The sequence below is a fragment of the Canis aureus genome, chromosome X (genome assembly GCF_053574225.1).
Source record: "Canis aureus isolate CA01 chromosome X, VMU_Caureus_v.1.0, whole genome shotgun sequence".
Lineage (NCBI taxonomy): Eukaryota > Metazoa > Chordata > Mammalia > Carnivora > Canidae > Canis > Canis aureus.
The window spans coordinates 43,695,818-43,721,872 of NC_135649.1; the positions used below are offsets into that span (position 1 = coordinate 43,695,818).

General features: G+C 35.1%; 1 protein-coding gene across 3 annotated transcripts in view; it reads right to left on the reverse strand.

Annotated features, from left to right (window-relative positions):
* Positions 1-1,011: 1,011 nt before the first annotated feature.
* The window catches only part of RNF128 (ring finger protein 128), a 116,991-nt gene continuing 91,947 nt past the window's right edge, over positions 1,012-26,055 (reverse strand). For 2 of the 3 annotated variants that reach the window (XM_077889855.1, XM_077889852.1), the window contains exons 3-7: positions 17,159-17,230; positions 14,111-14,193; positions 13,169-13,265; positions 11,956-12,124; positions 1,012-2,413 (exon numbers count right to left, since the gene is read on the reverse strand). In XM_077889855.1, the coding sequence (XP_077745981.1) occupies positions 2,280-2,413; positions 11,956-12,124; positions 13,169-13,265; positions 14,111-14,193; positions 17,159-17,230 (555 nt within the window). In that variant the 3' untranslated portion in view covers positions 1,012-2,279. The remainder of the gene's footprint in view (positions 2,414-11,955; positions 12,125-13,168; positions 13,266-14,110; positions 14,194-17,158; positions 17,231-26,055) is intronic. The other variant, XM_077889854.1, reaches the window with a different exon arrangement.

The window sequence follows — 26,055 nt, forward strand, 5'->3', positions numbered from 1 at the left end:
TATAGAGAAGGTAGACTGGTGGTTGCCTGAGGCTGGGAATGGGAGCAGAAATTGACTGCAAAGGGGTATGAGGGAACTTTTGGGGATGATAGAATGTTCTAAAACTGGATTGTGGTGACAGCTGCACAACTCTATACATTTGCTAAACATTGTGTAACTGTGCATTTATAATGGGCAATTTTTGGTATGTTAATTATACTTCAATACAGATGTTGAAAATTTTTAAAATTATAAATTCTGTCCCAAAAGAACTCCCTACAAAACAAGAAATGAGAATATAGGTCAAGTTTACTGTGAGCATCACACAGGTACACCTGCATATTGCCTCATAAGACATGTGTACCCAAGACATATGTGTACCCTGGTTTGATAATCATGGCTCTGAGGTATCCCAAGCCTGTTTATTCTTAACATGTTTGACAAAAGAGATGCACTTAACTCATTAACAGCATCCCAACAAACATACTGCCAAAGAGAAGACTGAAGGAAAAGTATTAAAGTAATAAAATGATTTTATGTCTTGGGTAGTATGAAGATGGACTGGCATCAATGTGTTTTTCTAAAATTATCAGTGGTCAGCCTTATTATTTACCTCACTGACTTGAAAAATAAATAAGTAATAAATAGTTCATGGTAGCTCAGTTATATTACAATGACAGCAATTCCTCTCTATGTAATATGTAAATAAATATACTAAAGTTTTAGTTTTTATTCATCAAATATATCAATGACCATTTTTCCTTCCCAAATCCGAGCATATATGAAAAGTTAGTATAGGCTAATTATTTTTTTATTTTTATTATTATTTTTTAATTTACGATAGTCACACAGAGAGAGAGAGAGAGAGAGAGACAGGCAGAGGGAGAAGCAGGCTCCATGCAGTGGGAGCCCGACGTGGGATTCGATCCTGGGTCTCCAGGATCACGCCCTGAGCCAAAGGCAGGCGCCAAACCGCTGCCCCACCCAGGGATCCCAAGTATAGGCTAATTAGACTAAACACCAGACACAAACTTTTATTGGAATATTTTATTTACATTTTATATTTAAAGAGAATCAATACAAATCGGGAAATATTTACAGCATTTCAAATCAGTGTACAAGAATGCAATGGTTTTGTCCATTCTACATTTAGCAAACAAAAATACATGTCTGTTCTGCTTTTGCCTAAATTCTGCTGGAATTTGCACTGGAAACACAACTTTAAAACCAAGATAAGCCACACAGAATACGAATAAAGTGCATTTTTAAGTAGCTCTATTTTACTTTGGTGGATGAAAGCTTCAAACTTTATATTAAGGCACCTGGAATTCCCCCCCCCATTCTTTTTCAAACACCAAGAAAATGCATTCACAAAATTTATAGCTATATGGACAGAATTTTAGTTTACCTAATGTAATTTCAGCCCATTTAGGTAAAATGTAAACTCAATTTTCAAAGTTGATATTGTTTGGAAAACATTTTCTACAGACTAATTTCTGCAGACTAATTCATACATAAAGATAATTAGCAATTTTTGTGTGACTTAATCATTATCATTTTCAAATACTTTAATTTATATACTCCGCTTTTGAAAATCATATAATTTTGAGAAAGTTATACAGCATTTTTATAAGGAAACTTTTTGTCTATAATCTTATATCAAATTGGTGTTATTAATATACCAATCAACCCAGTCCAGTCCATATTCTCTGATTAACTATGCTCAACACTCACATGAAGTACATTTAGCCTAATTTTAAAAACAAGAAATTGTTAAAATGAATATTTTGCTTTAATCTTGTTCTATCAACTTAATGTAGCCTAAAGAGACATTTCATGAAGTACTAGCCTAAGTTTGCATTGCTTTTTACATTACAATTCCAGATCAATATAAGCACCTGGAGAAAAACCCTGACACACATAGCCCAAGCTAAAATAGTAGTATTTTTAATTAAGATACTATCATAAAATAAAGTGATTACAGCTATTCCACATCTTAAAAGCAACATGTCTATAAGAAAATTGTTATAAATTAAAAACATGACTACTTGAAGAGAGTTTTATATTTTTAAAAATGTTTCTATCACTATTGAGAGGAAACTTGCCTATGAAAAACATTATGAGTTTGTGGAAAAAAGTTAATAGATTAAATATTTTAATTTAACTATAGCATAATATTAGTCATCTCAGCACTTTCAGTATCATTTAATTAAGTTTATCCAGTTCATTAATAGTAAACTATGCCCTGATTGGCAGTTCTGTTATTACTAAAGTTTCAAGTTTTCTAATTGACACAGATTTTAGGATTTAATTTCTCGAACAGCAGTCTCTTGATCAGGAGTTTCATCTTCTTCAAAGGTTGGGTTGTCAACATGAGGAACAACATCCACTGCCACGGAACTTGCCTCATGGTTTACCAGCTGTAGATTCTCATCTTTAAAAAGAAATGGCAATTTTAGGATGATTTCACCCCTCTCCTAAGACAAAATTCAACACTCACATCTAAAAAAGCCTTTCCTTTCCTATCATACTCTGATAATGATACTCATTCCCTGTTCCTTTAATAATTGTACGATTTAGGCTATGTCTTACATAAGGCATATATGATCTTATTAAACTGATTTACAATTATTTTTTCTTTGATTCACATGTGTGCTTACTTCAACCTCCTTAAGAGCAAAAGTTATGTCTTCTGCTGCTTTTTCATCCTTAAGCCTGGCTTCACATTTCAATCACCTGGGTGCTTTAAAATATTACCTATGCTTTTCCACATGCATAGATAGACTTTAAAAACAAACAAACAAACAAACAAACAAACAGGAAGGTAGACAGAGTTCCCGGAATGGAGTACAAACAGTAACAGATGAACATAATTATATAACAGAGGAAATAAAGAACCATCCTGAAAACAGTGGGGAAGGAAAGCACTTAACCTAAGTAATTTTGGAAAACAGTATTCTGACTATATCCTATAAGGCTAAAAACAGAAAGGACACTAGTTAGTGAAATTGTGAGTTACAAATAAGGAAAAGGGAAGGCTAGAATAAAGTCTGTGGTGTTTGACTAAAATTAGATATATCAGTATTGAGCTCGTGGTTTTTCAGATAGATGATAGATAGATAGATAGATAGATAGATAGATAGATAGATAAATAGATGTATATAGATATGTGTGTGTATATTTGTCTGAGTACATGCACATATTTCCTAGCTTTGTTCACTGAAAGGGCTAACAGCAATGGTACCCCCATAGCAATCAATGATCATGCCTAGTGCCCAGATCCTGGTTTTGAAGTACCATTCTCCAAAAAAGCCGCCCCCCTCCCCACCGCCCCTCCAATGGCTCCTTCTAGGGCTAGTACAAGGAGAGTACAAGATTAACCCCTTGTAGCCCAGGGGTCAGCAAACTACAGCCTGCAAGTCAAATCAATGGCTAAGAGTGGTTTTCACATTTTTAAAAGGTTGTAAGTCAACCATCTCCCCTCCCAATGCAGCAGATTCTTATGGCCTTCAAAGCCTAAAATATTTACTATCAGACCTTTACAGAAAAAGTTTGCCAATCCCTGGCTTAGAACATCTTGTGGTATCAGAAAAGTAAGAAGTGCTCAAAAAAAAACAACAAATGCTAAAAGAACACAGAAACCACCTTGATGGAGATCCAAATTACCAAATCTAGGACAATCTAAGCAATGAATAAATCATGAGAGTAAGACTACAGAATAAATGAAATATCTGTGAGTCCATACTATTATATATAAATAATTGAATAAATAAACAGAAAGAGGATAATGATTCCTTAACATATAAACTTAATTAACGTAGAAAGAAGGATGGAAATAGAAAATTACCATTTGGCACACATTTCAGTAATAATTATTGCAAGGAAAAAGCACAGATTGCTAAAATTAGTGGGTAAAAGCATGAGAGACAGAACATTTGCATAGTCTCCAAGTGTCTCTCAATAAGATAATAATTACAAAGGGAAAAATAGTAACTTTAAATGGAGAAGCTTGGCAGACACTATCTTAACCAACTAAGCAAAATAAAAACCATCAGTAATAAGACATGAACATCATATGCCTCCTTATATGAGGAAGAGAAAGACACAATATCATTTCTGTGGTATTCTTGTCAGAAATACATAATGGACAATGAACTTATATCATTGGGAAACAGCATAAGTTCAAAGTGAGAGACATTCTACAAAATAACTGACCAATAATTTTCAGTGTCAACTTTATGAAAGGCTAAAGAACAATCACAGATTGGAGATAAAAAACACATGACCGTTAAAAGCAATGTGGCTCTCTCAACAAATTGGGTGAAGAAATATATTCAAACATAATAAAGGCCATTTATGACAAACCCACAGCTAATATCATGCTCAACAGTGAAAAGCTAAAAGCTTTTCCTCTAAAATCAGAAATAAGACAAGGGTACTCAACTCTCACCACTTCTATTCAACATAGTATTAGAAATCATAGCCAGAGCAATTAATAAAAAAAAGGCATCAAAATCAGAAAGAAGTGAAATTATTTCTACATGACATGACCATATGTCAAGAAAATGATTAAGACTCCACCAAAAGACTGTTAGAATACATGAATTCAGTAGAGTTGCAGGATACAAAATCAACATACAAAAACAAGTCACATTTCTATATACTAACAATGAAATATTTGAAAGAGAAAAAAAGAAAATGATTCCAGTTATAATAGCATCAAAACAATGAAGTATGGGACGCCTGGGTGGCTCAGGGGTTGAGCGTCTGTCTTTGGCTCAGGGCGTGATCCCAGGGTCCGGGATCGAGTTCCGAATCGGGCTTCCTGTGAGGAGCCTGCTTCTCCCTCTGCCTCTCTCTGTATCCCTCATGAATAAATAAATAAAATCTTTTAAAAAAACAATAAAATATGTATGAATAAATTTAACCAAGGAGGTAAAACTATAAGACACTGATGAAAGATACTGAATACAAACAAATGGAAATATATTCTATGTTGATGAATTAGAATACTGTTTAAGTGTTCATATACCCCAAAGCCATCTATAGATTCAATGCATTCCCTATCAAAATTCCAATGGCATTTTTCACAGAAAGAAAAATCCTAAAATTTATATGGAACTGCAAAGACCCTGGGTAGCCAAAGCAATCCTGTGAAAGAAGAACAAAGTTGGAGCTATCATACTTCCTTATTTCAAAATATATTACAAAGCTATAGTAACCAAAACTAGTATACTGGCATAAAAATAGACACATAATTTAGCGCCCAAAAATAAACCCATGTACATGTAGTCACCTAATACTTGACAAGGGAGCCAAGAAAACACCCAATGGGGAAAAGACAGTCTTTTCAATAAGTGGGGTTGGGTAAACTGGATATTCACATATGGTAGAATGAAAATGGACCCCTATCTTACACCAGTCACAGAAATGAACTCTAAATGGACGAAGGACTCAAACAAGACCTGAAAACATAAAATTCCTAGAAAAAAAACATAGGAGAAAGGCTCTCTGACATTGGTCTAGGCAATGATTTTTTGTATAGGACACCAAAGCACGAATCAACAAGTGGGACTACATCAAACTGAAAAGTTTTGCACAGCAAAAGAAACAATCAACAGAATGAAGAGGCAACCTACATAATGGGAGACAATATTTGCTTATCAGATAAAAGATTAATATCCAAAATATGAAACTCATACAACTCAGCAGCAAAAAAACAAAAAATCCAATTAAAAATAGAGGAACTAAATAGATATATTTTCTTCTTTTTAAAGATTTTATTTATTCATGAGAGACATAGAGAGAGAGGAAGAGACATAGGCAGAGGGAGAAGCAGGTTCCCTATGGGGAACCCAATGCCGAACTCGATCCCAGTAGCCCGGGATCATGCCCTGAGCTGAAAGCAGACTCTCAACCACTGAGCCACCCAGGTGTCCCTAGATATATTTTCAAAGAATACATACGCATGGCCAACAGGTACACGAAAAGATGATCAATATCACTAATCATCAGAGAAATGCAAATAAAAACACAACACAATCACCTTACACTTGTTAGAATAGCTACTTATCAAAAAGACAAGAGGTAAGTGTTGGCAAGGACGTGGAGAAAAAGGATCCCCAGTGCACTGTTGGTGGGAATATAAATGGGCATAGCCACTATAAATGACAGTATGGAGGTTCCTAAAAAAAAAAAAAATCAAAAGTACAAGTACCACATGACCCAGCAATTTCAGTTTGGGATATAAATGCAAAGGAAATGAAATCACTATCTTGAAGAGATATCTGCACTCTCATGTTTACTGTAGCATTATTCACAATAGCCAAGATATGGAAACATCCTAAATATCCGTTGACAGATGAATGGGTAAAGAAAATGTCATAGACACACAGGAATATTATTCATCAACGAGAAAGAAGGAAATCCTGCCATTTTGCAACAACATGGGTAGATTTTTGTGCTAAATGACACAAGAGAGAAAAAAGACAAATACTGCATGATCTCACTTATCTGTGGAGTCTTAAAAAGAAAAGGCCAAACTCAGAAAGAGAATAGAATTGCGGTTGCCAGGGGCTAGGAGAGAGCGGACGGGGAAATGTTGATCAAAGGGCACACTCTCAGTTATTAGATGAGTAAGTTCTGGGTATCTAATGTACAGCATGGTGACTACAGCTAACAATACTGTATTACAGACTTCTTAAAGTTTATACATTATACTATACTTAAGTGTGGCAACCATCTGTCACCGTATAATGGTATAATGTTATTACAATATCATTGACTATATTCCTTATGCTGTGCCTTTTATTCCCATGACTTATTCATTCCATAACTGGAAGCCTGCACCTCCCACTCTCCTTCACCCATTTTATCCATCTCCCTCCCCTCTGGCAACCATCACTTTGTTTTCTATATTTATAGTCCTAATTATGCTTTTTGTTTGTTTTTTGTTTTTTTAGATTCCACATGAATGAAATATTATGTTATTAGTTTTTCTCAGTCTGACTGATTTCACTTAGCATGATACCCTCTAGGTCCATCCATGTTGTTACAAATGGCATGATCTCATCCTTTTTATGGCTTTGTGATATTCCATTGGATTATATATATCAAATCTTCCTTATCCTTTTGTCTATTGATGGACACTTAGATTGCTTCCACATCTTGGCTACTGTAAATAAAGTTGCAATAAATATAACGGTGCATATATCTTTTTAAATTACTGTTTTCATTTTCGTTGGGTAAATACTCAGTAGTGGAATTTTGGATATACTTGAAAGTTGCTAAGAGTAGATCTTAAACATTCTCACACATACACAACAAAAATTTGTAATTAGGTGGTGAATTTATTAACTAACCTTACTGTGCTAATCATTTTGCAATATATAGGTGTATCAAATCATGTTGTACAACTTACATTTACACAATTTTATGTCAAATATATCTCAATAAATCTGGAAAAAAAAGAGTAAAAGGGAAATACAATGTGGGACCCTGGAATAGAAAAAGGACCCTAGTGGGTCAACTGGTGAAATTTGAGTAAGATCTGTCATTTGGTTAATAACATTTTATCAGTTAATTTCCTGGTGTTAATAATTATATATGGTTATATAAGATGTTAACATTTAGAGAAGTCGAGTGAAGGGTATATGGGCATTATTCTGTTTTTGAGATTTTTAGTCAGCCTGAAATTATATCAAAATTAAAATAAAAAAAATACCTATGCTTGGGCCCCACTCCTCATGGATTGTGATTCTAACCATTCTGGGGTAGAGTCCAGGCATCAGCAATGTTTAAAATTTCTCTGAGTGATTTTAATGTGCAACTAGTGTTAAGAACTATGGCTCTTATTTAGTGGTTCTCAAAATGTAGTCCCAGGACCAGCAGCAACGGTACCACCTAGGAACTTACTAGAGACAAAAAATCTCTGGCCCGACTCCAAACCTACTGAGTCAAAAACTGTTGGCAGCCCATTCATTTTAACAAGCTCTCCAGGTGATTTGATGCATGTGTAAGTTTTAAAACCAGTGCTCTAACACAACTTACTGTAATGATGGGACAAGCCGACATGAACTAATCAACTATATGTTCACAAAGTTATTTAAATCAACTACCACTGCAATAATCAATAGCTAATAGCCAAGACACTCAAACTCTTAATACATAATCATAGATAAAATTAAATCTACTCTACATGGTCATTGATTCAACATTTATTTGAGCATCTACTATGTGGCACACTGTTCTAGGTGCTGGGTATACAATAGTAATAAGACACTATTCCTATCCAAAGGAATGTTAGCCAAGGGAGTCTTTTCAAAGGAGGTTAAGTTTTTTTTTATTTTTTTAAAATTTATTTATGATAGTCAAAGAGGAGAGGCAGAGACATAGGCAGAGGGAGAAGCAGGCTCCATGCACCGGGAGCCCGACGTGGGATTCGATCCCGGGTCTCCAGGATCGCGCCCTGGGCCAAAGGCAGTCGCCAAACCGCTGCGCCACCCAGGGATCCCAAAGGAGGTTAAGTTTTAAAGGAGAAACAGGAATTAAACCAGGCTTCTTCAATTTCTTGGGCGAAGAAAAGTGGAAGGAATGAGCAGAAAGAAAATAGTGGTTCAAACCATGACTGTGGAATTAAGGTTGAGAATTAAGGGATGGATTAAAGAAAAGAGATGCTTAATTAGTAAGAAAGAGAGGGAAGAATCTAGGGATCTCCCTAGTTTCTCGTGTGAGGCACCTAAATGGGTGTTACTATCATTCATCCATTCAATACAGAGCAAGGAATTTGGATCATCATTTCATTTGCTTGTCAAATTCTCTGCAAAAACTGTTCTGCTTACTACCATGCCTCACAATAACAACAGAACACACAAAAAAGTAGATTAGAACTTTTTTTTAATAAGCTAGCAATAAACTGAATTGTCCTGTACACTTTATCCTTTGTCATCACTGAATTCTATCACCACACAGTTACGGAAACAAACAAACAAAAAAATCACCTAGGGCAAATAGACAATGATTCTCTATTGTATGCAGAATAACCCACAGATTATTAAATATTCTTATGACTACTTTGTACTCCAGGAAATGTCTGAAGATTAGATTACAAGAAATACAAAGTGTACATTTGCATGATAGAACTCCTTGTGACATTTTCAGGAATGATGTGTATGGCACTGATAAGCCTACTGAGGATAAAGGTTTATGTCAATAGAAAGCTGAAACTCTCACAAGTCATATTTTTTAAAAAAGATTTCATTTATTTAGTTGAGACAGAACAAGTTGGGTGAGGGGCAAAGGGAGAGGCAGACTCCCTGCTGAGCAGGGGGCCTGACTCCAGGCTCGATCCCAGGACCCCGGGATCATGACCTGAGCTGAAGGCAAATGCCCAACCAAGTGAACTACCCAGGTGCCCTTCCCACAAGTCATCTTAACATTTAGTTTTCTTCTACTTGTATGCCAGGATTAGGTTATTTCAAAATAAGGATTGAGAGAAAACCATCAAATCAACAAAAACCATGAAAAAGGTCAAAGTCAAAGAAAAGGAAACTAAGTTTTGTATGCAGGTTTTCTCTGAGGAAAAAAGGAACTGAACTCCCTGAAAGTTTTCCACTGGTATGACTTACTAAGTTACAATACTGACTCACATGAAGTTTGAAAATAATATATTCAATTTTGTTTCCATAGTTTGTTCATTTCATGGTAAATAACCAACAGGTAGCAGCACATATTCTTACACAGTTTCTGATCTGTGCAAAAGATGGGTTCCTAAGAAGTTGTGTATAAAATCACTTCGTGACTCCTTTATCTTAGTTTTTGATTGCTCTATAATAAACAATGGCTTCTAAAGTTTCTCCTCAGCCTCTATAAGCTAATAACCAATACTTAAATGCATCACAGAGAAGCTATCCCATAAAAAACCTTTTTATTTTGTGAATAACCCCCACTCCTGATGCATTTCATCTGTTTCAGATACACCTGAATATGTGCATATTAAGTTAAGGCAGGGATGTGTCCTGCACTACATCTTTGTTACTACAAAAAATCTGGAGTGTGTGTGTGTGTGTGTGTGTGTGTGAATTCAGGTAACTTTATTATTTTTTTACATATTTTTTAATAGGAGTTCAATTTGCCAACATATACCATAACACCCAGTGCTCATCCCATCAAGTGCCCCCCTCAGTGCCCAACACCCAATCCATTTACAATTGCACCCAAAAGCATAAGATACCTAGGAATAAACCTAACCAAAGAGGTAAAGGATCTATACCCTAAAAACTACAGAACACTTCTGAAAGAAATTGAGGAAGACACAAAGAGATGGAAAAATATTCCATGCTCATGGATTGGAAGAATTAATATTGTGAAAATGTCAATGCTACCCAGGGCAATTTACACATTTAATGAAATCCCTATCAAAATACCATGGACTTTCTTCAGAGAGTTGGAACAAATTATCTTAAGATTTGTGTGGAATCAGAATAGGCCCCGAATAGCCAGGGGAATATTGAAAAAGAAAACCATAGGTGGGGGCATCACAATGCGGGATTTCAGGTTGTACTACAAAGCTGTGATCAAGACAGTGTGGTACTGGCACAAAAACAGACACATAGATCAATGGAACAGAACAGAGAATCCAGAAGTGGACCCTCAACTTCATGGTCAACTAATATTCAACAAAGGAGGAAAGACTATCCACTGGAAAAAAGACAGTCTCTTCAATAAATGGTGCTGGGAAAATTGGACATCCACATGCAGAAGAATGAAAATAGACCACTCTCTTGCACCACACACAAAGATAACCTCAAAATGGATAAAAGATCTAAATGTGAGACAAGATTCCATCAAAATCCTAGAGAAGAACACAGGCAACACCCTTTTTGAACTCGGCCACAGTAACTTCTTGCAAGATACATCCACGAAGGCAAAAGAAACAAAAGCAAAAATGAACTATTGGGACTTCATCAAGATAAGAAGCTTTTGTACACCAAAGGATACAGTCAACAAAACTAAAAGACAACCTACAGAATGGGAGAAGATATTTGCAAATGACCTATCAGATAAAGGACTAGTATCCCAGATCTATAAAGAACTTATTAAACTCAATACCAAAGAAACAAACAATCCAATCATGAAATGGGCAAAAGACGTGAACAGAAATCTCACAGAGGAAGACATAGACATGGCCAACAAGCACATGAGAAAATGCTCTGCATCACTTGCCATCAGGGAAATGCAAATCAAAACCACAATGAGATACCGCCTCACACCAGTGAGAATGGGGAAAATTAACAAGGCAGGAAACCACAAATGTTGGAGAGGATGTGGAAAGGGGAACCCTCTGGCACTGCTGGTGGGAATGGGAACTGGTGCAGCCACTCTGGAAAACTGTGTGGAGGTTCCTCAAAGAGTTAAAAATAGATTTGCCCTATGACCCAGCAATTGCACTGTTGGGGATTTACCCCAAAGATACAGATGCAGTGAAATGCCGGGACACCTGCACCCCAATGTTCATAGCAGCAATGTCCACAATAGCCAAACTGTGGAAGGAGCCTCGGTGTCCATCGAAAGATGAATGGATAAAGAAGATGTCGTCTATGTATACAATGGAATATTACTCAGCCATTAGAAACGACAAATACCCACCATTTGCTTCAATGTAGATGGAACTGGAGGGTATTGTGCTGAGTGAAATAAGTCAATTGGAGAAGGACAAACATTATATGGTCTCATTCATTTGGGGAATATAAAAAATAGTGAAAGGGAGTAAAGGGGAAAGGAGAAAAAAATGAGTGTGAAATATCAGAAAGGGAGACAGAACATGAGAGACTCCTAACTCTGGGAAACGAACAAGGGTGATGGAATGTGTTTAATGAATGAAAGGAACAAACAACAAAAAGCAGGAGTACTCTGCCGGGCATATGATCTACAATGGATCATTTGTGGGGACTCACTGCCCCTCATTGTGATGCTTACTTGCTGATTGCACATGTTCTTCCAAAGGTGGTTCATCTGCTCCCTGAACAGAAGCATATCCAGATGATGCGGTCTCACTGCGATTATCCTCTTCATGAGAAGAGGCACTATTTGATGTCTCATTGGAAACAGGGACTTGTAAAGACACTGATCCATCTTCAACATCCACCTTGGGAAAGCATTTGAACAAATTAAAAGATTCTCAGAGTACATGTTTTTCCCTGACATATCATTACAAAGTATCTTCATAGGTAACTTATTAGAGCTATGCTTCTTAATCTTTTAAACCTATCATTTCTTCTGATGATCACAAAAATCTCTTGCTGGTCCCAGCCAGCGCAATTGGGAGTAACTAGTTCCAAGATGTGGTGAAAGATGTTACAGGCAGATTGCCTTCACATCTGATGTTCATCTGGGTGATCCCAGCACTTCATAATACAATGCCTGCTACAGGGTAGGCACTCAAAATAAACAAAAAACCCCAAAAACATTCACTCTGATTCAAGTTCACCTCCAGCAGTTTTCAAAAGGCAGTTGCTGGCAAAATTCAAATAAAGTCTGAAACTTAGTTAATAGTAACAACCCAATGTCAGTTTCTTTCTTTTGACAAACATACCACAGCAATGCAAAATGTTAACAATAGTAAAAAAAACTAAGTGGGAACTCTCTATATTGTGTTTGCCACTTTTCTGTAAGTCTAAAATTATTAAGAAACAAAACATTTAACAAGAACTACATCTTATGCGGTCTCCTAGCGTATTTGAGAATCAGTATCATCTATGTATCTCCTGAAATCAGGAAGATTTTGTTGAGCTTGACTTTCTGTTGTTGGTGTGATGTAAAATAGGTTAAGTTTTACATCATTTACCAAATATAATTTAATATTTATTATACTGATTCAAAATACAGATGCTCATCTAACTACAAGTTTGATTGCTGTGCAATAGTAAGAGCAAAAATGCAAGGGGTATCAGAAATCAGTTGGTAATTTATATGGTTGTTACTGACCAAATAATAAAAGGAAAGAAGGAGGAAAATGGAGGTGTGATCCAACATGGCACCTTACTGTCATTATGATATAAATAGGTCCAATTTTTGATATAAGTCACAAGTCTAGCATATTACATAGCTAAAAATTAAGGATGCTATTTTCCTGAAGGCCCAAGTACATAAATAACTTGTTCCTTCATATAAATGGTTTAGCAATGTTTACCTCAATTCCCAAAGCTTTGAGTATGTCACATTTGCACATGGGGCAAGTCCTGTGTTCTAACAGCCATGGGTCAACACATGTCTTATGGAAAATATGGCTAATGAAAAAAAAAAGCACATAACTTGGTTATCAGTTGTGAAATAGCAATAACACTTGACCTAATATACTAACAGGTTATTCTATATTTTTATTTAGTTTTTTAACAGATGTCTTTTTTCTTTTAAACACACTATTACAGCATAAACACTATGAAGGAGCCACAGAAACAAGATCTGGAAATTTCATAGTATAGCATTTTTAAATATAAAAACCTCATTACCTTAGCTTCAAAAAAAAAAAAAACTATTTTCAACACTTATTGCTTCAAAAATGGCTAAGATGTTACCTGACCTAAGACTTTGTTCGGTATTTCAGATCTCTATTATCTTGTCATTCCCTAACTATAAAAATAGCACAGTTAGTCATTCTCAATAATATAGTACACCAAAGTACAAAGTACAAGATAATACTGATAATTTAGGCCACGTGGTAAGTTCTAAGAACATCACTATTTAATTGTTAAAGAGCATTAAGAACTTCCAGGAGAGGGATAATATAAAACTAAAGAATGAAGACTTCCAAATAGGTGCCCATTGAGTTCATTTTTTTTTCACTCAATAGGACTGTTAAAATGATTTTAAATTAATTAATCCAGTAAAAAATATATATTTAAACTATGGTGCTGACTAGGTTCTCAGTTTTATATGGAACTAGTTTCCAAATTGTACCAGATTCTAGAAACTTTATATAATTAGCCTTATGCCAAAGCATTCAACTGTATTTAAATGAAAATAAACCCTTTCTTTACATCAATTTGGAAACATTCAATATAGTTTCCCTCAATACAATCATTGCAATAAGCCAGATATTCTTATTAATGGTATAAAATAAAATCAAACTTACTTGCAGGTTAAGATGCGCACCAAATCATTTGGTTTATATAGTTCAATACACACAGCACAACTATCTCCATCAGGGCCAATCTCCTATGAACAAATAGTTATTATTACTCTGATGGATAAGAAAAGATACATTAAACCACAGAGCAAGATCAGAATATGTATGTACTTAAATTGCATAGATTCTTTCAATAAGCAACATAAAATTATTTAGACTTAACTGAAGTCTTTAAAAAAAAAAAGTTCAAACTCATAGAAACAGAGAGCAGAAAAGTGGTTGCCAGAGGCTGGAGGATGGGAGAAACAGGGAGTAGGTGGTAAAAGTGTACAGACTTTCGGCTATAATATGAATAAGGTCTGAGGATCTAATGTAAAACATTGTGACTGTAGTTGATAATGCTCTTATACAGCTGAAATTCGAATATAATTTAGACTTAAAAAAGGTAAAAGAATAAAGTCAACCAAAAGAGGAACAGTACAAAGAGGAGCAGGTAGCGTTTCTTTAAATGAGGTTTGTATAAGTTCTATAGCTATGTTTTCTCATTTAAGAAAAATTAGGGTATAATTCACAAGCAGTGAAATTCACTGTTTTTAGTATACAGTTTCACAAGTGTGAACAAATATGCACTCAGTCCTCACCACAGTCAAGATATAGGATAGTTCTATTACCCCAACAAGTTCCTCTATACCCCTTTGTAGTTAATCCCTACTCTCACCCCCACCCTCTGGCAACCACTGATCTGTTTTCAGTTCCTATACTTTTTGTTTCTCCCCAATGTCATATAAATGGAGTTATGTATTATATTGCCTTTGAATTTGGCTTCTTTCACTTAACATAATACATTTAACACTCATCTATGTTACGTGTATCAATAGGGTCTCTCTGCCCAAAACACATCCTTTTTTATTGCTAAATACTATTCCATGATGTGGATGTGCCATAGTTTGTGCATCCATCCACCATTTGAAGGACATTTGGGTTCTTTACAATTTTTGCTGATTATGAGTAAAGCTGCAATGAAAAATTATGTACAAGTTTTTCTGTGAACATAGTTTTTCCTGTAGGTTAACTATCTAGTTGAGATTGCTGGGTTCTTTGGAAAGTGTTATTTTTGACTTCATAAGAACTGCCAAATTGCTTTCAAAACTGGCTATACATTACATTCTCACCAGCCAAATGCATAACAATTCCAGTTGTTCCACATGTGGCCAACTCTTGGGTACTGTCAGTTGTATTAGTTTTAGCAATTTTAGAATATGCTGTGGTATCTCATTGTGGTTTTAATTTGCATTTCCCTAATGACTAATGACGTTGAGCATCTTTTTATCTGCTTTTATTTGCCATCCATATATTTTCTTTGGTAAGTGCCTGTTTGGCCCCCTTTTCACTATGCTGTTTGTTTACTTACTTACTACTGAGCTTTGAGAGTTCTTTATATATTCTAGATATCATCCCTTATCAGATATGTGATTTGCAAATATTTTTTCCCAGTCTGTGGGTTGTCTTTTCATTCTCTTAACCATGTTAAAGAACAAAAATTCTTAATTTTGACAAAGTCAAATTTCTATTGTTTTCTTTAGTAGGCTTGTTTCTGTTGTCACATCTAAGTAATCTTTGCCTAACCCAAGTTGTGATGATATTTTTTTCTCCAAAGGTTTCTTCTAAGGATTTCATAGCTCTAGGTTTTATATTTAGGTCTGTGATATATTTTAACTTAAATTTTACAGACAGTATGAAGTGCTGTTTGAGGTTCATGTTTTTTGCATAAGGATACCCAAACATTGTATATGGAGAGTCAATAATTGACTACCCCTTTTTCATTTAATTGCCTGCGTGCCTTTGTCAAAAATCAATTGATCATATATGTGCGGGTCTATTTCTGGACTCTTTTCTGTCCCATTGATCTAAAGTTCTAGCCTTTCTCCAATACCACACTATACTGGCTACTATATTTTTTAAATAATTCTGCAAATTAGGCAAGTTGATTCATCCAAATTCGTTCTTCACTATAAAAATTGTTTTGGTTATTCTAGTTCTTTTGATTTTCCATATAAACTTAGCATCAACCTGTCAATAAATACAAAAGATCTCACTAGGATTTTGATTGGAACTGCACTGAATCTATGGATTAGTTGGGGGGGGATTTGGCATCTTGATAACAGTGACTCTTCTGACCCATGAACATGGCATATCCCTCCACTTATCTAGGTTTTCGTTGATTTCTTTCATTAGTGTTTTGCAGTTTTCAGGAAACAGATCATGTACATATTTTGCAAGATTTATACCTAAGTATTTCATGGTTCTAGTGCTATTATAAATGGGAGTTTTTATTTCAATATTTTCTGTAGCTCTTTTTTGATACATGCTTTACACACCAAAGGTAGTTTTTAACTGTCCTAAATCTACAAACAGATGTTTAAGTAAAGTTGCAATAAGGCATTATATTAGTTTCCTGTTTTTGCTGTAAAAAAATGACCATAACTTAGTGGCTTAAAATAACACAAATTCATTCTTTTGTTGTTCTAGAAATCAGAAGTCTAAAAGTCAATGTGTTGGCAGTTCCTTCTGTAAGCTTCAGGGAAGAATCCCTTTCCTTGCCTTTTCTAGCTTCTGGAGGCTGTCTGTATTCCTTGGCTCATGGCTCCTTTCTTGCATCATTATAATATCTTACTTCCATTGCCACATATTCTACTGCACTGCAGTCAAATCTCCCTTTTTCTTCTTCTAACAACAATCACATGCGATTATATTTAGGACCCACCTGGATAATCCAGGATAATCTCCACACCTCAAAATCCTTAACTTAATTTCATCTGCAAGGTCCTTTCTGCCATATAAGGTAATATTTACAGGTTCTAGGGATTAAAACCTAGATATCTATGGGGGCCAATGGTCATTTTTCAGTCTACCTCCAGCATCAAATAGATAAAAAAAAAAGTCGTAAGAATTATAAATTCTAATGAAAAGCATACTTTGGAAGAAAATTCAGTTCCAATGATAATTTAGTAGCATTGCTTTAAAACAAACAGCATTTAAAAGTCATAAATGCACCTTGTCTCCTTGTTTCAGTGTACGTAGTTGAAGCCTTCCAATAGCTTTTTTAGCATCTGCCTTTAATTGTCTCTGTAATATAAATAGCAGGTATTAGAAAAAAACTATTTTTAAAAGGAATAGGATGAAAAAGTTAGAGAGGATTAATAAATATTTATTAGGTACAAGTCAATGTATATATGAATTTTTAACGATCTAATTTAACCATAATGAATGTCCCATTTATCTGCTATAAGGCAGAATTTTTAAATTAACTAAAATTTTTCACTTATGTTTCCCTACAACCTTAAATATTAAATAGTACCCTTGGGCTATAATAACAAAGCTACTATCCCAAATAGATTCAGATGCTATGAATTTTCCATGCAATTTTCCTATTTTCAACCTTTGAGAATCTTAAAATGCATCTTTCCTCATTTCTTTTTTGAATTGTATCTTGTTTGGTAGAAAATCCACAGGATTTGGATTCAAATGGACCTAGTTTTGAAATCTGTGTTTGCCACTTACTAAATAAATAATCCTGGACAGGTAATTAAATTGTTGAACTTATTTATTTACCTATAAATTGGGGATAATACCAATCCATACAGTGTTATTTTGCATTAGTGCAGAAAAACTGCTGTTTATAACTACTACTGCCTTTTAATGAGGGTAGATTCTGAAAGTAGTAAGCGTTTCTTATTTCACTGAACATATATTTACATCAGTCTGGATATGAAAATGCAAGCCTAAGGCTCATTTTGTAAATAAGGACTAAAATATGCACAATTGGATCAGAAGTTTAGTTGGGGGATTCAAGATGGTGGCGTAGGAAGATTCTGAACTCACCTCCCACCACAGACACAACAAATTAGTTGTACAACATATAGAATAATTTCCGCTGAAAAAGAGCTGAAAACTGGATAAACAGAGCCTCCACAACAAAGGATAAAAAAAACCCACCATCAAAATGGGTGACAGAGGCAGAGACATAGTCTTACCAAAAAAAATAAAATAAAACAAAACCCACCCCAGACACAGCAATCCACAATGGAGAGGGATCTCAAAAATATGTAACTTTCCCCTAAGAAACAAGGGTTTTGTGCTTCACATCAGGCACCCCTTCCCCTATATCTTGCATAGGCAAGATAAGCCCCAAAAATGCTTGGCTTTGAAAACCAACTAGGATTAGTTCCAGAATTTTAAGAAGAGAATCTCCTCTCAAAAGGCTCATGTACTGATTCAATCACCACCAGGCCCGGTGTAAAAGATACCAGTATGAAGTGTCTGCCAGAGGGCCAGAAACTTGTTGGGACTCTATCAGGGGACAGAAACATAGACAAGTGCCATTTTTGATAATTCATTATAAGTCGTTGATGCTGGTACTGGCAGTGACAATTTCGAACTCTTTCTCTAGCCTGTTGGTGCTAGAAGGTACACCTCACTGGGGGCTCACCCACCCCCAGAGCTATTGCCCCACCAAAGCAGGCAGTAATGCACAGTTCACAGAGGGGTCATCCTTTGAGGGGCTGGTGCAGGTGTGGCCCAAGGTCATAGCACTTCTGAGCTCTATGGGACATCTCTTACACAAGGCTGTTCCTTCGAGGTTTGCAGAGGGAACTGATTTACCTAATACATAGAAATAAATGCAGAGCTTCAGGCAAAATGAGAGGACTATGTTCCAAATGAAAGAACAAGGTCCAGAAACCCCAAGGAATTGCAAATAAGAGGAACCCAAAGAGATCCACGCCAAGAAACACTATAATTCAAATGGTAAAAGTTAAACAGACAATCTTAAGAGCACCAAGAGAAAAACAGTTTGCTACTTACAGGGGAAATCCTGTAAGTCTACCAGGAAATTTTTTTACCAGAAACTTTCAAGCCAGACAGGAGTGGTATGACATATTTAAGTGCTGGAAGTAAAAAAAATTTCCAAACAAGAATTCTCTATCCAGCAATGTCATCATTCAGAATTGAAGGGGAGATTAAAGAGTTTTCCAGATAAGTAAAAAACTGAACACATTCATGACCATTAATTCAGCCTTCTAAGAAATGGAAAATTTGCAAAAATAAAAACTGCACTGGTAAAGGTAAATATATAGTAAAGATAGTAGATTAATCACTTATAAAGAAAGTGCAAGATTAATTAATAGCCATTAGTAGTAAATTTAACTAAAACTATATAGTACTATAATAATTACTACAATTATTAATAAGTAGTAAGTAAATAATTATTATAGTCAATTATTTAAGGGCTGCATAAAACAGAACAATATAAAATGTGATATTAAAGATAAAATGTGGGTGGGACAAAAATGTTTTGGAATGTGTTCAAATTTAAGCTCTTATCAATTTGAAATCAATCATTACATACATATTATATGTAAGCATCATGGTAACCACAAGGCAAAAACTTTAGTAAATACACAAAATAAGAAAGAAATATAAACGTAACACTAAAGAAACCCATTGAACCACAAAGGAAGGGATGCCTGGGTGGTTCAGGCAGTTGAGCATCTGCCTTTCAGCTCACGATGTGATCCCTGGTCCAGGGATTGAGTCCTGCATTGGGCTCCCTGGAGGGAGCCTGCTTCTCCCTCTGCCTATGTCTTTTCCTCTGTGTGTCTCTCATGAATGAATAAATAAAATCTTAAAAAAAAAAACACAAAGGAAGAGAAAGAGAAGAAAGGAAGAGAAGAAACTACCAAAAACTCCAGAAAACAAGTAACAAAATGGCAGTAAGTACACACCTATCAATAATTACTTTAAATGAGAAGATGTGGTATATATATATATATACACAATGGAATATTATTCAGCCATTAGGAACAACAAATACCCACCATTTGCTTCAACGTAGATAGAACTGGAGGGTATTATGCTGAGTGAAGTAAGTCAATCAGAGAAGGACAAACATTATATGGTTTCATTCATTCAGGGAATATAAAAAATAGTGAAAGGGATTAAAGGGGAAAGGAGAGAAAATGAGTTGGAAATATCAGAGAGGGTGACAGAAAATGAGAGACACCAAACTCTGGGAAACGAACAAGGGTTAGTGGAAGGGAATGTGGGTGGGGAGATGGGGTGACTGTGTGATGGGCACTGAGGGGGGCACTTGATGGGATGAGCACTGGGTGTTATACTATATGTTGGTAAATCGAACTCCTATAAAAAAATACAAAGAAACAAACACATAAATAAATAAATAAAATAAAAATTACTTTAAATGTAAATGGACTAGATTCTCCAAATCAAAAGGCACAGAGTGAGTGAATGGATCAAAAAAGACCCAACGTTATGCTGCCTACAAGAGACTTTGAAAGTAAAGACACAGAGGCTGAAAGTGAAGGGATAAACATATTCTATGTAAATGGAAACAAAAATAAAGATGGTATAGCTATACTCATATCAGATGAAAACAAAGACTGTAATAAAGGACAAAGAAAGGCATTACATAATGATAAAGGAGTCAATCCAGCTAGAAGATAAAACATTTACAAATATATATGTACCCATATACATATATGGGTGAGGAGCACCAGCACATATAAAGCAAATATTAACAGACCTGAAGGGAGAAATTGACAGCAATAAAATAATAGTAGGGGACTTTAACATTCCATTTACATCAAGATAAATCATCCAGACAGAAAATCAGTAAGGAAACATCAGCCTTAAACAACACATTAGATCATATGGGGTTGATAGATATATATATAGAACATCCCATCCAAATGCAGAATACACATTCTTCTCAAGTGCATATAAAATAGTCTCCAGGATAGATTACATGTTACAGCACAAAAAAAGTCTTAAATTCAAGAAGACTGAAATCACATCAAGCATCTTTTCCAACCATGAGGGTATAAAAACTAGAAATCAAAGAAAAGTGTAAAAAGACACAAAAAATGTAGAAATGTAACATGCTACTGAACAACCAATGAGTCACTGACAAAAAAAAAGAAATAAAAAAATACCTAGAGACAAATGAAAATAGAAATACAACATACAAAAACCTGTGTGATGCAACAAAAGCTGTTCTAAGGAAATTCATAGTAATATAGGCCTGCCCCAAAAAACAAGAAAAACCTCAAATAAACAATATGACTTTACATCTTAAAGAAATAATAAAGATACAGTGGAAATAAATGAAACAGAGACTAAAAAGATAGAAAAGATCAATAAAATGGAAAGCTAGTTCTCTGAAAAGATACACAAATTTGATAAACATTTAGCTACACTAACCAAGAAAAAAGAGGGCTCAAGTAAACAAAATCAGAAATGAAAGAGAATTTACAACTGATACCACACAAATACAAATATCATAAGAAACTACTACAATTATATGCTAACAAGTTGGACAACCTAGAAGAAATGAATAAATTCCAAGTAACACACCACCTTCCAAGTATGATTATTAAGAAATAGAATATCTGAATAGACCAATTTCTACTAAGGAGATTAAATCAGTAATGAAAAACCTCCCAACAAACCAAAGCCCAGGACCAGATGGTTTCACTGGTGAATTCAATCAAACATCCAAAGGATATTTAACACCTGTGCTTCTCAAACTCTTCCAATTATTGAAGAGGAAGGAACATTTCCAAACTCATTTGATAAGGCCAGCATTACCCTGATACCAAAGCCAGGCAAGGACACCACACAGAAAATTATAGGCCAATATCTCTGATAAACACAGATGCAAAACTCCTCAACAAAATATTAGCAAACTGAATTCAATAATACATTAAAAGGATCATGAAGCACAATCAAGTAGGACTTATTTCAGGGGTACAAGGATGGCTCAATATCTGCAAATCAATCAACCCAATATACCACACTAATAAAATGAAGGATAGGGGCACCTGGGTGGCTCAGTCAGTTAAGATCTGCCTTTGGCCCAGGTCATGATTTTGGGGTACTAGGATCAAGCTCCATATTGGGCTCCCTGCTCAGTGGGGAGTCTGTTTCTCCCTCTCCCTCTGTCTGCCCCTCCCCTCCACCTGTGCTCTCTCAACTAAATAAATAAAATCTTTAAAAAATAAAATAAAGGATAAAAATCCTATTATTATCTCAGTGGATGCAGAAAAAGTACTGACAAAATTCAACTTCTATTTATGATAAAAACTCTCCACAAAGTGGGTATAGAAGGAATGTACCTCAATATAATAAAGGTCATTTATGACAAACACAGAGCTAACATCATATTTAATGGTGAAAAAAACAAAAACTTTTCTTCTAAAATCAGGAACAAGGCAAGGATGCCCACTCCTGTCACTTTTATTCAACATAGTATTGGATGTCCTAGCCATAGCAATAAGGTAAGAAAATGGAATAAGATGCATCCAAATAGGAAAGGAAGAAGTAAAACCATAGATGACATGATTCTGTCTATATAAAACTCTGAAGTTTCCATCAAAAACTGTTATAATAAATGAATTCAATAAAGTTGTAAAATGCAAAATCAATATACAGAGATCTGTTATATTAATAATGAACTATCATAAAGAGAAATTAAGAAAGCAATCCCATTTACAATTACATCAATAATAATAAAATAGCTATGAATAAACTTAACCAAGCAGGTGAAAAACTTGTACACTGAAAACTGTAAGATGAAAGAAGTTGAATAAGACACAAATAAAAGGAAAGATATCTCATGCTCATGGATTGGAAGAATTAATATTGCTAAAATGATCATACTATCCAAAGCAATCTACAGATTCCATGCAATCCCTACCAAAATTCCAATGGCATTTTTCACAGAACTAGAATAATTCTAAAGTTTGTATGGAACCACAAAAGGTCCCAAACAGCCAGGGCAATCCCGAGACAGAACAACAAACCTGGAGGTATCATGCTCCAAGATTTAAAACTATATTACAAAGCTGTATAGTAATTAAAACAGTATGGTATTGGCATAATGACAGACACAGATCAATAGAACAGAATTTAGAGCTTAGAAACAAATCCACACGTATACAGACAAATTATGACAAAGGAGCCAAGAATATACAATGGAGAAAGGATGGTCTCTTCAATAAATGGTGCTAGGAAAATTCGACAACCATATGCAAAAGAATAAAAACTAGACCATTATCTTACACCATACACAGAAATTAAAATAGATTAAACATTTGAATGTAAGACCTGAAACTGTAAAATTCCTAGAAGAAAACATAGGCAGTAAACTCCTTGACATGGGTCTTAGTGACATTTTTATGGATCTGATTCCAAAGGCAAGGAAAACAAAAGCAAAAATAAACCAATGGGACTACATCAAACTACAAAGCTTCTGCACAGCAAAGGAAACTACCATGAAAATGAAAAGGCAACCTACTCAATGGGAGAAGATATTTGCAAATCACATATCCAATAAGGAGTTAATAGCCAAAATAAAGAAAAAAAACTCTTACAATTCCACAATAAAAAACTCAAACAATCCAATTTAATAAGGGGCCAGAGGGTCTAAATAGACATTTTTCCAAAGAAGACATAAAGATGGCCAATAGGCACATGAAAAGACATTCAACATCACTAATTATTAGGAAAATGCAAATCAAAGCACAATGAAATACCACCTCACACCTCTTAGAATAGCTATTACCAAAAAGATAAGAAATAACAAATGTTGGATAGGACGCGGGAATGTAAGTTGGTACAGCCACTAGAAAAACAGTATGGAGGTTCCTCAAAAAATTAAAAATAGGGGCACGTGGATGGCTCAGTCAGTTGAGCACCTAACTCTTGGTTTTGGCTCAGGTCAGGATCTCAGGACTGTGAGATTGAGCTCTGTGTCAGACTCCACTTAGCTCATGGTCTGCTTGAGATTTTCTCTTTACCTCTCATTCTGCCCTCCCCTCTCTAAAATAAAATAAATAAAATCTTTTTTAAAAAATTAAGAATAGATCTATCATATGATCTAGCTGTTCCATTTCTGGGTCTTTCTGAAAAGAATACAAAATCATTAATTCAAAAAGATACATGCATCCCTATCTTCATTGCCACCTTATTTACAATAGCCAAGATATGGAAACAACCTAAATGTCTATCAGTAGATGAATGGATGAAGAATAAGTGGTACACACAGACACATATAGACATAGAGGAATACTATTCATCCATAAAGAATGAAATCTTGCCACTTGTGATAACATGGATGGACCTTGAGAACATTATGATAAGTGAAATAAGTTAGGCAGAGAAAGACAAATACCCTAAGAGCTCACTCAGATATGGAATCTAAAAAAAAGCAAACAAAATAATATAAAAACAAACTAATCGATACAAAGAACACACTTATGGTCATCAGAGTAGAAGGGGTTAGGCAAGATGGGTAAAGGGGGTCAAGTGAATGGTGATGGACGGTAACTAGACTTTCGTTAGTGATCATTTTGCAGTGCATACAGATGTCAAATTGTGTTATGCACCTAAAAATCAATGTTATATACCAATTTTGCCTCAATAATAATACAAGAAGTGACTTTGGGGTTTAGGAGGAAATCTAAGAGGTTAGGGAAAGGTGAGAAAGAATCAATAAAGGACGGTCTCTCTTTGTGAGGGAACTGGCCAAATGGAAAAAAATCCCAGGTGGTGAGATATTGTTAATTTAAAATTATCTGTAATGCTGCAAATAAATCCTCCCTTCCCTTTCAGTAAAATCTATCACACACGCACACACACACACACACACACACAAATGCCACAAGTGAATATAATATATGTGTAAATTGAAGAAAAGGCTAGCTTTCACACTTGGACATGGGTGCTGTTTGGCATAGAGACACAGGATGTGCAGCATGGCAAAATGATAAGCCAACCTCCTATTTGGTACTGTAATATGAACTTAGAGAAAATTCAGCAAACTCTAGGCACTCAGAACCAGAGGTTATCGTGAATATGTACCTCCATCCCCAGCAGGGAAACCTCCAGCTGATGTGAAGAACATGTGAAAATTAGAGATAATGTAAGTAAAGTATCCAGCATAATATCTGTCATATAGCAGATATTCAATAAAATGTTTATTAAATCAAAATATAAACTACTATTCATCAATAAGCATAACAAGTCCTTGTAACATGTTTATACACATCTGTAACAAATGTATTTTGGAAGGAAATAATCAATGAGTATAGGTATATGAGAAAATTCCTTAATGTCCAAACCTGCCTCCCACCTAAGATACCATTTTGTGAAAAGTACTTGGCTTAATGCCATGGAGATTACTAATCAAACCATTTCTTTGCTGTCCCAGGAGCAGCAGAAATTTTTTAGATTGTTACCAGACTAGCAGATATAGATTAATAGAAACAGTTTTAACAGGAAGGCCTAGCTAGTCCTTTGAAGAAGAGATGCTATTTGAGACCCTTCCACTCCCACTTTGGGACTTAATTGTGAGTTAACTCAAAAGGGCAATTCGATGGTACTTTATTTTACGCACACATATTTTCTGTTACTTACATCATAAGTAAATAACAGAAGAACAGTGAAAGGAAGTACATTTAGGACTTAAGAGTTGGAAGAACTCTTAGAAATCACCTAGCCTAAAAAAAAGAAAGAAAGAAAGAAAGAAAGAAAGAAAGAAAGAAAGAAAGAAAGAAAGAAAGAAAGAAAAGAAACGAAACCACCTAGCCAGATATCTAAACTGACGATAAGAAAACTGATGCCTACAGTAGAAGAGGGCCTTGCTCAAAATCTCGGAGTTGGCTAGCTCTAAATGTAATTTCCAAGTCTATGCTTATGAGAATAGTACTCACATTAAGATCAATGCAAAAAAAAAAAAAAAGCCGGAAGGATATAAAACTACAGGGCAAAATCCAAGATGCCAGAAGATCCCAGCAAGGGATTTGAATTTGAAGGATCTCTAAAAGACTTGCATCATAGTATAAAGCAATGTTTAACGAAGCAGCTTTGGAATT